The sequence below is a fragment of the Dama dama genome, chromosome 22 (assembly GCF_033118175.1).
Source record: "Dama dama isolate Ldn47 chromosome 22, ASM3311817v1, whole genome shotgun sequence".
In the NCBI taxonomy this organism is placed as follows: Eukaryota; Metazoa; Chordata; class Mammalia; order Artiodactyla; family Cervidae; genus Dama; species Dama dama.
This window is the reverse complement of record NC_083702.1, coordinates 12972429-12989119: the sequence shown is the minus strand read 5'-3', so window position 1 is coordinate 12989119 and position 16691 is coordinate 12972429. Positions and strand designations below refer to the sequence as shown.

General features: G+C 57.1%; 1 protein-coding gene across 1 annotated transcript in view; it reads right to left on the bottom strand.

The window, feature by feature from the left end:
- Positions 1-2531: 2531 nt before the first annotated feature.
- Positions 2532-16691, bottom strand: part of SLC6A13 (solute carrier family 6 member 13) — a 45772-nt gene continuing 31612 nt past the window's right edge. Inside the window, exons 8-17 of the mRNA XM_061124053.1 lie at positions 16555-16687; positions 15318-15452; positions 8508-8611; positions 7628-7752; positions 5925-6037; positions 5461-5598; positions 4595-4697; positions 4045-4145; positions 3037-3207; positions 2532-2743 (exon numbers count right to left, since the gene is read on the bottom strand). Of these exons, the coding sequence (XP_060980036.1) occupies positions 2621-2743; positions 3037-3207; positions 4045-4145; positions 4595-4697; positions 5461-5598; positions 5925-6037; positions 7628-7752; positions 8508-8611; positions 15318-15452; positions 16555-16687 (1246 nt within the window). The 3' untranslated portion in view covers positions 2532-2620. The remainder of the gene's footprint in view (positions 2744-3036; positions 3208-4044; positions 4146-4594; positions 4698-5460; positions 5599-5924; positions 6038-7627; positions 7753-8507; positions 8612-15317; positions 15453-16554; positions 16688-16691) is intronic.

Below are 16691 nucleotides of genomic sequence, written 5' to 3'. Positions count from 1 at the left end.
ATGGGTGGGGGTGGAGTCATGGGAAACAGGATGGATTTGCCTGAAATAAGTCCCCAAGGCAGCTACCCCTACCCTCTGCACTGGACTCTAACACCACAATGAGGTAAATATTATTATTCTCGTTTTATAGAGGAGAAAATTAAGGATCGGAGCCATGAACTTGCCCAAGGTCACATCGCTAGTAAGACCCGTGCCAGGCCTGCCAGCCTGGCAGACTGTGGTGCGTCCAGGTCTGTGCACACTCATTTGTGGAGAGTGAGGGGCTGTGTGTGTGCACAGGTGTGGATCCTAGACCTGTTGTATGTGTGAGCACAGTCTGAGGGCCCACGAAGCCTGGGGACTCAGGGTCCCCTTGGCAGCTCCCCGATCTCAGGGTGGCCAGCCCTAACTCTCTGGGAACTGCTGCCTCTCCCCTCTCTTTTCAGCTTGCCCTGAGGCTCTCTGCCTGCCTCACAGAAACCTTGATACAGAGGCATTGATCTGCCCATTTTACAGATGAGCAAATTGAATAGAGTCGGACACAACTGAAGTGACTTAGCAGCAGCAGCAGAAGCTAAATGATGTGTTCTAAGGTCTCCTTCTCCAACAGGTGGGGTCTCTAGACAAAGGGCTCTTCTTCCTCTGGGAACTGCAGGATCTGAATCTCCCAATCAGGGCTCAAGCAGAGGGGACAGAAAGTGGCCCCACCCCAGCCATCCCTTTGAGAGGCTGAAGTCACCTCCAGGTATGGCCATTCCCTTTCCCTGACCTGAGCCCTGACTTCTAGGACAGCTCCCCCTGATCCATTCCCCACTGGTCTTATGACTTCAGGGATGGGCCTGCATGCCCGTGACCCCATCCAGCCCCACCACAAACCTGTCTGTGGGTGAGGCGCCCAGTATCATCTGTCTGCAAAAAATGAAGACCTGAATTCCAACAAGAAACCCAGCAGGTGTGAGGCAGGAGAGGATCAGAACCCACATCTCCGGATCTTGGTGCCGGTGGGTTATTTTCCAACTCCATCCACCATCAGCGAAGCTCCCAAAGAGGGGTTAGATCACTGTGACTGAAGTGCTTGCCTCTCTCCCTGGGACTTCCCAGACCCCTGTCCTGGGATCCTCGGGGTCCCTCCCACACCCACTTATTCCTTCTCAGAGACTTTGCTTGTCTTTCATAGGAGTTGTCATCCTTTGTCCTTAAAGAGATGTCCATTTTTGCTCCTCACGTGTCCTGAGCACAGCGCCCAGTAGTTTGTGTCCTGGAAATGTCCTCAGCTGGGCAAAGACTCCAAGTGTGTATCTGGAGACCCATAAGTTCCTCTAGCAAACTTATTTCTCCCATCTTAGGACTGGGTTGTGCCTGGCACCCTGGGGTGGGGGGTGGGGGCGGCAGCTACTGTCCAGGAATGAGCTGCCGTCACTGATATTAATAAACCCTCCCAACAATAACAAAGAATAAAACCCGAGGGCTTCAGTGCATTTTCCCACTAGTAGGCTCACTAAAAAGCTAAGAAAATCATCCAGGAAACTCTGTGCACCTGTCTGCATCGCTAAGAATCCTTGGAGGCCCCCAGGACAAGCGCCTGCTCCAGGCATCTGCCCAGGGCTGCAAGGCCAAAGTCAGGCCCGCTGACCGCAAAGTCGCATAGGCTCTGCCTCCCGTCGCCGGCTTCTCTCTGGACGCATCTGCGCGCTCGGGCCGGCAGCCGGCGGAGGTCTCTTAATCGCCCGCCTGGAGGCCGCGTCTTGGGTACCAAGTCCGCATCCATCCTCCTGCAAGCTGAAATGCGCGGCGGCCCCAAGGAGGTGGCGCCCTCTGCTGGCCGAGTCGGGTAGTGGCCTGCTCCGCCGGGGCTTCGCGGATTGTCTAGAGCCTGGCGCACGTTGCCCAGTACGGAGTGCAGTTTGGGCAGGCCAGGCCAGGAAAAGACTCGACGGGGGAAATCTGACGGAAAGAAGCCCAGCCACTCTCATCCTCCTTCCTCTAATGAGAACTCCTTCTTCTCCCTTCCATCTCCTTTCTCATTCCAGAGTGAAGGAGGGGGGAAGGGATCTGAGAGAGGGGACAGATGGGGAGAGGGGACGGATGGGGGTGTGGACAGAGGGGAGACAACCCCTCTGGCCAAGGGCCTGGGGACAGAGGACCGTGCCTGGACCCCATCCCCATCTCCCACAGCAGCCCCTCTGCTCCTGGTCCACAAGGAGAGACCCCACTCAATGTTGGAAGGAGAGACAGTGGATGGGGTGGGTGAGGAGGTGGGCAGGGGGCAGAAACCAGGCAGACCCGCTAGCAGCTGGTGGGAAGAACATGGATTTAATGGAATGAAGGGAAGCCAAACAGAGCTCTCGCCCCTCCCCCCAGCATCCCCCAGACTCCCCAGGCCCTTCTCAAAGGGGTTGCCCTTGATCCTGGCCCTTCTCACCTGTCCAGCCACCCCTGGAGCAGGGAAGTTGGCACCCAGCTCAGAATTGGGTTCTAAAATGTCCCCTATTATCTTGTCTAGTCTCTGCCTGCCCCCCACCCCCCACCCCTTCCCGAGCCGGGTCGGGGAGCCTGGAGAAGCACAGAGGGGCTGCTTCTTTGTGTTCCTTCTGTAATCATGCCCGCAGCCAGGTTCACTGGACCACCCAGGGCCTGGCCCCTAGCGGTGAGGCTCCAGCTCAGTCAGGATGAGAAGTGATGTCCTGGGTGTGGCCCGGGCAGAGGGTCCTGCTCGGTGCCCCTGGGGAAGGTCCTCGGCTGGGCAGAGGAGCTGGCGAACTCTCTGCGAGCAGAGTGGGAGCTGTCGTGAGCAGGAGGGGGTGGGCAGCACCCCTCTTCGCTGCTGTGTGCATGCCTCCTCCTACCCAGACACCCTCCTGGTAACCACAGCAGCATCTCGGTAGCCTCTTGTCTCTTTCTGAGACTGTTGAGCACTCCGTCTGTCCCTCCCCGATCCCCAAGCCAGGACCCGTGGCTCTCCGGTGAACCACCCTCAACCTAGGCAGGCTGCCACCTGTCAGCAAGGACAAGCCACCAGCTCATCCTCTGACTCTTTCCTCCCCTCCATCTCCCTACCTCTCTGAAAGAGCCCTTGAGGGTGCTGAGCTTGTAGCAGCTCCAGGCAGGAATGCAGACCATGGAGGAGAGGGCCAGGAGCCAGCCCAGGGCATCGCCCCACCACGGGTACTTGTACTTCTTGTTGTAGGTCAGCGGGGTGTACTTGATCAGGGAGAAGAGGAAGGTGGCCTGAGGGTGAGAGTAGGAGAGATGGGGCTGGGGGAGCATGGGTCCTCCGACCCAGCTGGGCCAGTCTACCTCCAGCCTCCATCCACAGACTGCTCAAAATCCACACCCCCAGGGAGGTATTTCCAAGGTGCCTACTCTGTCTCTGCAGGGTTCCCGTGCCCCTGGGCATCTCTACACATGGTTGGCCCTCAGTTGGGACTTGGTGCCGGGCTGTGAGCACCTGGAGCGCAGGGGTGGAGCCTCCATCCCCTGGCCTGTCATCAGCACAGGCGTTCAGGGGCACTGCTGACCCAGGGAAAGCCAGAGCAGCACTGCTTGCGAGCTCAGGCCCAGACTCCAAGCCAGGCTGCCTGGGCTTGAGTCCCAGCTCTCAGCCACCTTCCAGCTCCAGTGAAATGCTTAACCTCCAGGGCTTCAGTTTCACCTGAGAAGCAAATACAGCGGTAATCCTTAACTTCGTGGGGTTCTTGTGAGGATTGATTAAATGTGTGATGTACTCTGTGCCCAGCAGGAAGTTAAGTGTTCTAGAACTGCTATTGTCATCGCTGGACTTTATCAGTGAGTATCACCTCAACAGCCCAAGGCACCTGTCACTTTAGACTCACATTGTGGAGTAGATCGAGCCAGCTGCCCTGGCCCTCAGTTTATCCTTCTGTGAAATGGAAAGGAAGAAGCTATCTGGGTAGCATTTTGCAGAACCCAACAGGAGGATGAATGAAACCTCTAAATGATTTTCAGTCCCCACGGAGAAGTAACTTCTAGGGTAAGGGCTCGTCTACCCTCCTGGACCACCGTCTCTCTCCCTTCATCTGGCTTTTCCTCTGGAGCTTGTCTTACTGTGCACACGGCCGGCGTGAGGAAGAGCCAACAGTATTTGATGAGAGGCCATGGCCTGTACCCAATCATGTCCTCGATGTTGTCGTAGAAGCGCCCAGCTCCTGCCATGAAGGAGAGGAGGGAGGGGGAGAAAGGACCGTCTAGCATCTGAAGCATCAGGACAGGGACCACAGCCACCAGGAAAGGCAAGGATCAGTCAGAAAAAGATGTGGTGGTTGTCTTCTCTGATCGCCCCTGGGAGCTGACTCTTGCCTGGGATTCACAGACATAACTCGGCTTGGGCCAAGGCACGGGCTTTCTGATGATCGAGGTTGTTAAAGGCTGAAAAGCTCTGGATAAGACGTGATATGGGCCCCTAGGGTGGGCTGGGGGCAGCCATCATTAGGAGGGTGCACAAGACCACCTCTTGGGGGCCATGTCGGATTCTTGAGATTTTTTTTTTTTTTGAGGTTGGGCCAGGGAAAGGTCGTTGTGAGCAGTGGTATCTCCTTTGTCTGAGAGCCCTGGGCAGAGGCGAGTACCAGGGTCAGGACCGGAGGGAGTCACTCACCGTAGGCCCACGCCACGCAGAAGGACTCGAAGATGGCCACGAACAGCAGGCACATGCCGCTGGCCGCATAGTAGTCAAAGAGCTGGAACACGTACATGCCGCCCTGCCCGGGGAGGGGGAGAGACAGAACCTTACCTGAGGAGACAGGCACCCTCGGGCCATGGAGTGGAGGCAGGGAGGATCACAGGAGACAGAGATGAAAAGAGAGCCTGGTTGGTAAGCTGTGAAGCTCTAGGCAGACACATGACGAGGACAGGGGCTTCTTATTGTTTTTGGAAAGAGAGCTGAAACAGCCATTGTTAGCTCAGTCCTGAGAACAAGCAGGGGGTGACGCAGAGTCCACGACAGTGTGCGTTTTTGGCAGAAGGTCAGGATAAGGGGCCGTCCTGGGTACCATCAAGCTATGAGCTCCATCTCCTGCCTTCTCCCCTGAGATGTCACCCGGAATGTCACCCACCCCAGGGCTCCCTTTCTGCCTTTGAAGTCTGTCCCTGGAACTTGGGTCAGCTGCCTGGGAACTCATGGGGTCTTGCTGGATGCAGTTTTTTCCAGTACAACTGCACTGGACACTTTTGATTTTCCCATCTAGGCTTTCCATACTTCTCAGCATCTGGGGAGCCAAAGCATCCCTCAGCCATGACCAGAGCTAAGATGTGCAGTGCTTCCTGGGCTAGGAAAGGACCAGACCTCAGGCCCTGAAGCCCAGACGGCAGAGACCTGGTATCACAGCAGCCCACTCCCTCCCCCCTGTCCTTCCTGCCCACACTCCACCCCCCCACACCTGCTTCCCCTGCCGGGAGGACAGTAACCCCCTCCTTGGCTTATCTGCCTCCCCAGGACCCACCTGCAAGCCCCCACACTCTCACCTCTGTGAGCATAACCAGCCCGACGAGGAAGGAGGTGACAGACACCCCCAGAATGAGGACCTCCCTGCGGTTCTTCTTGCGGAACACACGGGGGTACATGTCCACCAGCGCCGTCACCAGGCTTTCCACGCACACGAACTGGACGAGAAGGCGAGGAGTTGGAGGGCAAGCGCCCCCCACGAGAAGCTCCATCAACCAGCTCTGGCTCATCGCTCCCGGGGGCAGCCCTGCCTGCCTAATGACAGTCCAGAGCGGCCCCTGCATGGTTGGGGTTGGATCCACCCTCCAAAGCACCCCCTTGGTCCCTGGAAAGGCATCGCCGCCTGACATGCGCCCAGCCCCCAGCTGTTTTAAGGGCCTTAGGGGCATCAGGTTCAATGTTGGGGAACAAGCCCGCTGCTCCCCACCCCCAGCCCCCGCACACCACTGTCTCTCAGGCTCTGAGTGGCCATCTCTCTTGATACCTGGCTGTCCAGTCCCAGGAGGACGACCATGAAGAAGAAGCAGCAGGCCCAGAGGGGCGAGAAGGGCAACATCACCACTGCCCGGGGGTAGGCGATGAAGGCCAGGCCGGGGCCTGGAGGGAGAGAGGGACACGCCGGTGCCACCCCTGGGCGGGCATCCCGGTGTGAGATACAGGACAGCGGGAGCCCTGAAGCTAGCCACCCCCACCACCGTCCTGGCCCAGGAGAAGACACCCAGACCCTGACCTGACCCCTGCTCTTCAAGGTCCCGCCCGCTGTTTTCTCGGGGCAGGAGGAGAACGTAAAAGCTATGTGTATTTTAAAGGGTTTTAGAAAATAGGATTTCTATAATTTCTACCCCCAAATCCTCAGCACTCACTCTTCAGATCTATTACCCCAAACCAGAGGTTTCATACTTAAAAAGAGCTCACAGATGTTTGTGGAGCTGGTTGTCCCAGTGTGAAAGGGGGAGCGGGGGAGGTGAAGGATGTGGAGCCTTTGTGCGACCATAAGACAATTGCTGGAGAGTGGTTTCTGTAAGTTTCCAAAGAAAATACCTTCACGACTAGACTGGGTCTGGAGCACCACTGGCCACCTCTGCAGTGGGGGCCTTTTCTCTTGCCCGACAGCAAGCGAGCTGAAATTGGGTGTCATGATGCCGCCCCACCCACCATCCTCTCAAACACTTCATGTTGCCCCCGGCCGGCTCAGATGGCAAGAACAGGGTCACATGCCAGCGCCCGATCATCCATAGGGAGCTGCCTTTGAAAGGAAGGGCATGTCTATGGCCATACCACTCTGAACGCGCCCCATCTTGTCTAAAAGGAAGGGCAAGACTGTGAGCTGGGATGATGGTCAGCTCCTAGCCTGCTTCCCGTGCTGCCGGGGCCTGCCCCACCACTCTCCATCACAAGTCACCACAAATGCTCAGCACCTCGCCTGGCACAGGGCAGCGCTTTGTAACAGAGAAACGCGATCGTTCTTAATAAGAACCCATGATGTCAGTTATCTGGTGCCCAGCACCTTGTGTGACGAGGGAGCTTGTGAACCCCATGATCAAAGTCGTCTTGTTACAGGTGCCAGCAGGTGGTCCATGGGCCTAGAGGGTGTACAAGGCAAACGCTGGCCACTTACCCAGATAGGGGACCATCTGTGATTTTATTTAAAAGCAGCAGCAGTGCTGCATGGGGGAGGCAGGCCAGGCACTTAAAGGAGGAAAGCCATGTGCCGGTAATTAACTCACCTCTGAGACACACTTTAAAGGGAACAAGACAGGGCAGGATGCAGGACAGTGTATACCGCACCTTAGCAACTGGTCGTTACAAGATGTAACAAGCAGAAACAGTAATAGGTATGTGTGTGTGAATGTGTATATATAGATGTATGTGTATCCTTTTTCTGATAAAAGCTTAAACCATTCCTGGAAGGAAAAACATGAACCTGGTAACACTGCTTGCCTCCAGGGTGGGCCGCTGGAGGCCATTGTGGGAAGGAAAATGTTCTGTGCACACCCGTTCGCCCTTTGAAACTGGAATTGCTGCTTAAGTCCACCCCATGTCTTCCCAGGACGCAGCCACTGAAAGGCCACTCAGAGTGTAGGGGACAGTAGAAACACCTGTGAATCCCAGTGAGCTGGCAAAGGTTCAGACAAAGGTCACAGAGTCCCCTGTCTTGGGCCCCCCACTCCCCAAAACACCACCCACCTGACTCAGCCACTTCAGAAATGGGCACCCCCTGCTCTTGGGACATGAAGCCCAGGATGGAGAAGATGGCAAACCCGGCCACGAAGCTGGTGCCGCTGTTGAGGAAGCAGAGCGCGATGCTGTCCCTGCGGGCAAGGGTGGGGCAGGGAACAGACAGTCAGCGGGGCTCCCAGTGCCTCTGGCCGGGACCAGGGACCTCAAGGGACACTGCTTGCCCAGCAGGGGCAGAGGACACCCTAGGGGCTGGTCCTGAGCCCCGACTCCATGGGCTCAGACTTGGACTGACCCACGGTCATCCTGGAAGAGTGAGGCCCCAAGGGAGTAACAGGGTGTGAACCTCACCCACGGACACACGGCCTCCCTCTCCCACCATGCCGTCACCATGCCTCCTGAGACACCAACCTCATGACTCAGCCCAGCCCACACGTTAACAGAGGGGAGAGGGGGACCGAGGCTACAGATGTTCCTTACTCACCTAAGTTTCGATTTTGAAATGCATGATGTGATTTTATTTAGGTAATACTAAAACCGGCTTAAATTCTCTGACATAACCCAGATGGGCCCGTGGGAACCACCATGGGGACGGGACAGAGCAGGCAGGACCAGGCTGCTCTATGTGACGTCACTCCCGGGCAGGTCTGCTTGCACACCTGTGCCCACTGCCCTCTACGTGAGCCTGGGGCTGGGTTTCCCAGCCAACCTCAATTATCCTGTTTCCCCGGGAAGCAATTGATTGCCCGTGCTGCCCCGGCTCCTCTCATCACCTGGCAGCTCTGGGGGATTGATTGGAGAGTGGGGTGAAGGCAGGTGGGGTGCAGGGATCTCCCCTACACCCTGACATACCTGGACGGTCAGGCGCTCAGGCCCCGTACCCACTCACCTGTAGCAGTTGTTGTGGTACTTGTTGTAGCTGCCCAAGGCTGTCAGGCATCCTAGGCAGATGGCGAAGGAAAAGAAGATCTGGGTACCCGCATCCATCCACACCTACACAGAGAAAAGGCAAGAAAGCTGTTCCTCCGAGGTGCCCACAGGTGCACAGCTGAGCCAGGCTGGGGATGCCGAGCCCTGCCCTAGGCCTGGGCAGAGAGCCCCGAGATCATGCTGTCCCAATGGGCTCAACTTCCTGGGCCCCTAGATGGGGTGTCTTGGGCAGCACCAGGATGGCACGGGCATCAGGACTAAAGGACCCACGATGGAGGCCAGCGGGCAGGTGCTGTAGAACCAAGTGAGGCCTGGGGACTTCCCTGGTGTCCAATGGTTAAGACTCCCTGCATGCAATGCGGGGGCGGGGGGGGGGGGCCTGGGTTCAATTCCTGCTCAGGGAACTAGATCCCACATGCTGCAAAAAAAAAAAATCTTCATGTTGAAACTAAGACCTGGGGCAGTCAGATACAAAATAAAAAACAAACAAGCAAAAGAAAAAGTGAGGCCAGGCCCCGTGCTGCTGTAATGCAAACAAAGCCTGGGACTCAGCCCCCAATTTCTCCCACCCCAGACCCCGGGTGATGTGCCCAGTTTGGAAGGAACCCAGGGACAGTCTGGGGATGTGGGTCCTCAATGTCAGAGTGTGTGCCCCACGTGCCTCAAAACCCTCAGAAAACAGAGGAGGGATCCTCCGCTCACAAAACATCCAGAGAATGAAGAGACCTCGTCTCTAAGAGGCTGTGTGCTCCTGGGGGCAGATGGTGCTTGGCGAACACAGGGCACGGCTGTCCCTCTTATTATCTCAGCTGCCGGTCTGGCCTGTGTGAGCTATGATTTAGATTTCACAGCTAGAATAACATCCCAAAGAGAAAGAAGATCAAGGCGAACGGGGCTCGGCAAGGCTGCAGATCCACAGGAGGTGGGGGTCCTGGGGCCACAGACCCTCCCCAGGCACCTCCTGCCTTCAGGGGACGTGAGCACCAAGCTGCGGCCATGGACATCGCCAGGCCGGTGGTGGGATCCCCACTTCGGGTCTCACCCTCCACAACAGCCCCCAAAGAGGTCCCTGCTGTCCTTCCACTAAAATCAGGCTCCCTGTGCCCACGGGCACCAAAGCCTCAGCTGCTCATGTCCACAGCTCCTCAGCCCCTGCCCACCCCTCCCGCCTCCCTAATCACTGCGACCACCCTCAACCTCCCTTGCTCCTGCTCTCACCACTCACTTCTCCCAAATGCCCCCCCTCTTTCCTTGGTGCTCTGGCGGGCCCGAGGGACCCTATGCCAGCTGACTGCCTCTGAACATGGATTCCTCAACCAGCATCCCAGCTGAGACCCTGAACTAGAGCAGAACCCAGAATTTTGTGTGGTTTCAGAGCCTCCTGGGGAACCCCAGTGAACAGCCGGAAGTGGGGATCCCTCCCCTCCAGCCCTTGATAAACGGAGTCCACCCTGGTGCTCTCTTTCCACTTCTGCGGGGGTGGGGACAGACGGGAAAGAGGGTGAAGAGAGGGGGGCCATCCCACCAGGACTCCCAGGGCATTTGGGAGGCAGGGGCTGCCACCCAAGGCAGGGGTCCTTGGCAAGAAGCACAGAGGAAGACCCCCAAGGGGGCAGGGCCAGAAAGGAGCTAGCGGGCAAGGTTGACCACCCCAGGGAAACGTTCTTAAACCTCAGGGGAAATGCTGATGGGGAGAGGGGAGGGGGACCTCGGGATTTATTTCAGAAACTGGACAAGGAAAGGAGAGAAGCCGAGCACGGCATAGCGGGGTGCGACAAAACTCTGTGGATGCCCCAGGCAGAGGCCATGCCTCAGGAAGCCCAGTGCCTCCTTTGGGGCATCTCAAACCCTTTCTTCTTCTAAAACTGCCCCAGAGACTGTGAGGAGCATCCTCCCAGGAAACCAGTGGTCTCTGGTCTGAAGGTCACTCGTCCGTTCCATTCATTATTGTAGCCTCAAGGGCAGGTGGGTGAGGCAAGAGTCTCTGAGCTCAAAAAGAAAGGATAAGGGGAGACTTCCCTAGTGGTCCAGTGGTTAAGAATCCACCTGGCAGTGTGGGGGGATACAGGTTCAATTCCTGGTTGGGGAAATAAAATCTCACATGCTGTGGAGCAACTAAGCCTGTGGGCCACAACTGGAGTCCGTGTGCTGCAAAGAAGGAGCCCGCGTGATGCAGTAGAAGCCCCATTTGCTCCAATAAGACCTGCTGTGTGTGCTCCGTCGCTCAGTCGTGTCCGACTCTTTGCGACCCCATGGACTGTAGCCCACCAGGCTCCTCTGTCCATGGGATTTGCCAGGCAGGAGTACTGGAGTGGGTTGCCATTTCCTCCTCCAGGAACTAAGACCTGATGAAGCCAAAATAAAATAAATAAATATAAAGAAAGAATCAGGGAGGTCTTTCCAGGCAGGTTATCCAGGACCTGCCCCAGCCTCTGGCCCTGGAGGTCTACTCCCATACCTGGCGGGGCCCACGGTCCACAGAGGGAACTCTCTGTTTCCTTGGAGACATTCCCATGGTTGCCCATGGGCAAATCCCGTTGTTAGGAAGTATTTCAAACTGGGGCTTGGGAAGAAGAAGTAAAGGAAAACTGTGACTCGGCTGTTCGATGTTCACCTCGCCCTCGGGGAACACACTCAGATCAAGCTGGGAGGAGAGGTTGATGAGTACAGAGGAAAAGGAAGCAAGAGGGCTGAGGGTTCAGAGTGCAGGGGTCAACACCGCAATTGTGACCCAGGCCCCTGGCTAGTGAGTTTGCTTGCAGCTGCTCTGGGCTGACCTGCTGGGGTCAGGAAGCCGCAGGCTGGGAGCGGAGTGGGGAAGGGCCGGAGGACAGCAGAGCAAGCCATTCTGTTCCCACCACAGCCCAGCTGCCACCTGCCTAGTACAGGAGCCCTTGTTTCCAGAACAAAACTCCATGTGCTTGGCTGGAGCAGAAGACTGCCCGACAAAACAGGTGTGAAAAAAACTTGACCAACTGGGGGACAGGGGAAGAGAGAAATTTCTAGAAGATCCAGGAAAGATGTTTTTCAACCTGGAGTCCAACCCCAAGAACTATTATATTTACTATTTTCAGGAAGGCAATTATGTAACAGAAAAAGCCTGGGCTTTGGAGTCAAGCTGGGTTCATTTCCTAACTCTGTTCATTAATAGCTGTGTGATCTTAGGCAGATCACTTCACCTCTCTGAACCTCACTTGCCTCATCATGAAAATGGTAATAAGTGAAATAAAAGGGGTATATTAACAGAAAAAATGTGTAAAATAACAAATAAAAATAAAATAGTGCATGTCAAATGCCTACTACATAAAAAAATACTAGTTCCCTATCCCACTCAGGGCTTCCTTGGTAGCTCAGCTGGTAAAGAATTTGCTTGCAATGCAGGAGACCCTGGTTCGATTCCTGGGTCGGGAAGTTCCCTGGAGAAGGGATGGGCTACCCACTCCAGTATTCTTGGGCTTCGCTGGTGGCTCAGATGGTAAAGAATCCACCTGCAATGCAAGAGACCTGGGTTCGATCCCTGGGTTCAGAAGATTCCCCTGGAGCAGGGCATGGCAACCCACTCCGGTACTCTTGCCTGGAGAATCCCCATGGACAGAGGAGCCGGGCAGGTTACAAAGAGTCGGACACGACTGAGTGGCTAAGCGCAGCACAGCACAGTGGGCTGTTTGCTGTTGCTGTCATTTTAAAGAAGCAACTCGCCTTCCAGTGACAATGAGGTTCCCTAGGTCTCAATGTGCGACATCAAAATAAAAAGCCTCATTCTAATTAATGGCTCCAACCTCCCCCTGAAATAAACCCTCCTGAGAAGAGCTTAACACAGGGATTTAAGATGTCCAACAAGGGTTCTCTGGACACCTTGTCCCCAACCCCTGTCCTTACCGATCTACCAAAGTGCAATGGACAGGGTGGGTGAGGGAAAGAAACGGAGTCTAAAGCCAGCACACGCACCAGCAGAGCCCCAGTGGCCGCTCCCCAGTGGGACAGTCAGTGCTGGGGAGCCCAGGAGAGGCGGCAGCCCACCCACCGCACAGCAGCCTGGCAGGCAGATAAACCCGGTCGTGTCTCTGCCTGGCTTCCGCTCCCAGACTGAGAGCTTGACAGACAGAGGCGCTCTGATCTTTGTGCAGCAGGAATTTTGCACGTTTCTCAAGTGCCAGCCAAATGCAGGTTGGAACTGTCACAATTCCTGGGGAATGCCAACTGGATATGATTGGGACTCTGGTCGGGACATCCCGCCCCACAGGAGGCCAGGACCAGCAGCTAACATGGCTGCTCGCAAGCTCAGGACCAAGCCTGGCTCTGGAAACATCTCCCTCCCATGGTCTTGGAGGACTCTGAGGGCGTCAGCTCCCTGCACGGCCTGCAGCTGCCCAGGGTTGGAAGGACAGGGTCCCGGAGAGGAGACTGAAAGAACTCTTCATCCCTGCAGTAGCCAGACACACAATTGTGGCCTTTTAACTCTCAGAGCTTCATGCTCTCTGGTCCTCCTTCTTCATATTTGCCGGCAGCTGTTATATGTGGTGCTGGAGAAGGCTCTCAAGAGTCCCTTGGACAGCAAGGAGATAGAACCAGTCAATCCTAAAGGAAATCAGTCCTGAATACTCATTGGAAGGACTGATGCTGAAGCTGAAACTCCAATACTTTGGCCACCTGATGTGAAGAACCGACTCATTGGAAAAGACCCTGATGCTGGGAAAGAGTGAAGGCAGGAGGAGAAGGGGACGACAGAGGATGAGATAGCTGAATGGCATCACTGACTCAACAGACATGAGTTTGAGCAAACTCCGGGAGATGCTGAAGGACAGGGGAGCCTTGTGTGCTGCAGTCCATGGAGTCACAAAGAGTCAGACACGACTGAGCAACTGAATAACAATACAACAACTAACAAAGGTGGGGATACCTCACTGGCTGGTGGTGAGGATGAGCTGAAATAGTACACATGAACCTCTTAACGATGCCAGGGCTGTGGCAGGCGCTCAGCAGTTGTCGGCTACGCACAGCTGGTCAGCACGAACAGGGCATCGATTACAGAAGCCACAGGTCAGTTCCAGTGATTCTGAACCCTGTGTCCCTTTCTTCTTTCATTCCACCTGCCCATCTCCCTGTCTTTTACCCCTCCTTCTTCCTGCCTGACCCCCAAGCAAAGACACTTTGTGGCTCAGCCACTGGTCCACGCCGTGCTCCAGAACCACAGCAACTCCTCCTGCATGAAGGATCCACGCCAGACCCACACCCGGCTCCTCTCCCCCCAGGCCTTGCCCGCTCTGCTGCTCCACCGCCTCCAGCTTGCTGCCTGGTCCCACCACAGGGTCTCTTGTGTGTCTCGGCCTGCTGTTACTTCCGTGTGAGCCTGGGCCCCGTCTGCTCATCTGTGCTGGAAGGAGTTTGCACAGATGACGTCTGGGGTTTTCTAGCTTCGGCAGCTGCCATTCTACAGTTTGGCTCCATGGCCCGACTGTACCCTCGGGCCCAGGTGGAGATGAGGCAGCTGCGTCTGTCTCTATCTGTCTCAGAAACGGGGTCAGGAGGGCACGCTCACATCCCACCACAGGTCAGGAAGGAATCCCAGGCTGAGGCTGGGGCAACGTCTGGGCTCAAGTGGTCTGGCTGCTTCTGGGGGCCACAGCAACCCCAGGACCCAGGATGGAAGAGCTTGTAGTCCATCGGGGGAGGGGGCGGGATGGCAGGCTGGAGAACAGTCACCCCAACCTCTGCACAAGGAGCAAGGGGAGCCACTGCCTCTGTGGGGACGTCCCCACCTCAAAGGGACCTGGGAGAGGGGCCGTTTCCTCCTCTCCTGCACCCCTTGCCCCTCAGCAAGACAATGCCGCTGCCTTTACTATTAAAATGTTTGAAAAGCTGTCCAGTTGCCGGTCTGCCCTGAGCTGGGCAACACTTTCAGGGACATGGTCCCTCCCCACCAAGCCAAGGAGGCTCCCGGGAGGTGACCTCTGCCATGGGGATGGGGGCAGGGGGTAGCCGGGTGTGTAGGGCTCTGGGCTTCCCTCACCCATGGCCTGTTCCACCTCCACACCTCCTGGCTTTGCATACATATATATGCATCCTAAGTCGCTCAGTCCTGTCTGAGTCTTTGTGACCCCATGGACTGTAGCCCGCCAGGCTCCTCTGTCCATGGGACTCTCCAGGCAGGAATGCTGGTGCAGGTTGCCGTGCCCTCCTTCAGGGGATGTAACCCTAGTCTCCTGCATTGACAGGCTGGTTCTTTACCACTAGCGACACCTGGGAGGCCCTTCAAAACGGCGGGCAAACAGGAGGCGAGAAGCCGGCAGAGGCTTCTCACAACAGGCGTTGCTGTCCAAACCCTCGGTCAGCAAGCACCGGCTCCTGGAGGGTGGACCTGAAGGAAGGGCCGGGAGGGATAGGGAGGCCGGGTGCAGCCCTCTGGACAGCAGGCAGGAAATTCAACACCAGCCAGCTGGCCCCAGGCGGGGCTGGGGGCATGGTCAGGGGTGGCCATGTGGGCAGACAGGGGGAAGCAGAAGGCTGACGGAGGGTCAGGGGAGAGAGGCTGCCCAGTGTGAAAGGAGGTGCCAAGCGGGGCTGGGAGGTGGGGCAGGGGAGAGCTTGGAGAAGGGCTCTTAGGACCTTCAGCCCCCGGGGGACACCCCCTGGGCTCCCTGGCAGCTAGCAGGGGAGCACAAACAGCTGCCAGCAGATGTGGAAATATCCCCCACCACAGACGCCGGAGATGGAGCAGAGATGCCCATACAGAACACAGGGGCAGCCCTCATCGCTGGTGGTTTCTTACCTGGGGGTCCCAGAGACGCGTGAGGTTTGGGTACAGGTAGAACTGAATTCCTTGGGCTGCCCCGGGCAGCGTCACCCCTCGAATCAACAGGACCACCAGCATGAGGTAAGGGAAGGTGGCCGTGAAGTACACCACCTGGGCCAAGGTGATGGAAAGACACGGAAGCCGTGAGGGGGGCGGGAGGGGCTGGAGGAGCTGTGACCCCACAGGACAGGTCACGGAGCCCGCCAGCTCCCTCCTCCTGCTCACCCCTCAGCCCGCAGCTGTTCAGTCCTGTCTGCCCTCTGCCTCCAGCCACAACCTCCCGCCTCCCTCCCTCCGGCTCCCCCGACACAACTCCCGGCAAATATTTGTGGAGTGACTGAATGAACTTAGGCATGCCCCTGACAGGGGGCTTAGAACTGTGGCCAGGGTCGTCGGGGACGACAGCTCTGTCACACGTGACCCCTGTCCTCGCTGAGCTTACGAGCTTAGCATGACTGCGCGGCCGATTAGGAGAGCAGCCTGGTCAGAAGCCTCGGGGGCCAGAGTCCAGGAAAACTCGAGCTGCCCTGTATGACACGCTCCAGGGCAGGGCATCTCCCTTGGGCCTCGGGGGGCTGAGAACTGTCCAGACGAACAGTCCCAGAGCACTGATGTATGAAAAAGGGTGCGTGCACTGTGTTCAGAGTGCGATGCGCCCACGCACGGGGTGTGCTCCGAGATCCTGCCTCCCGCCCTGTCTCTGTCTCCCCTGCCCTCTGTCTCCCCCTTCCCCTCTCCGTCTCCCCTCCCTCTCTCTGTCTCCCCCTCCCTCTCTCTGTCTCCCCCTCCCCATCTCTGTCTCCCCCTGTCTCCCCCTGTCTCCCCCTCCTCCTCTCTGTATCCCCCTCCCCCTCTCCGTCTCCCCCTCCCTCTCTCCGTCTCCCTCCCCCGTCTCCTTCTCCCCCCTCTGTCTCCCCCTCCCTCTCTCTGTCTCCCCCTCCCCATCTGTCTCCCCCTCCCCCTCTGTCTCCCCCTCCCCCCTCTGTCTCCCCTTCCCCCCCCTGTCTCCCCTTCCCTCCCTGTCTTTCTTCCATTTCACTTCCCCAAATAGAAGAACATGTGACTGAGCCCAAGAGAGGCACAAAATCAAGCAAGCGAGCACCAAGCAATCTTTGTGGGGTCATTCCCTCCCATCCCGGACTAGGAACAACTTGAATCCGTGGGTGGCTGAGGTCCCCAGGAGGGGAGGGGCCCGGGGCTGTCTGACACAGACCTTGCCCGTGGACTTGACGCCCTTCCAGATGCAGAAGTAGCAGACGACCCAGGCGAGCAGGAGGCACAGGGCCAGCTCCCAGCGCAGGGCCCCCAGGTGCTGGATGCCCTCCGAGATCTTCAGGACCCGCCTCCTGG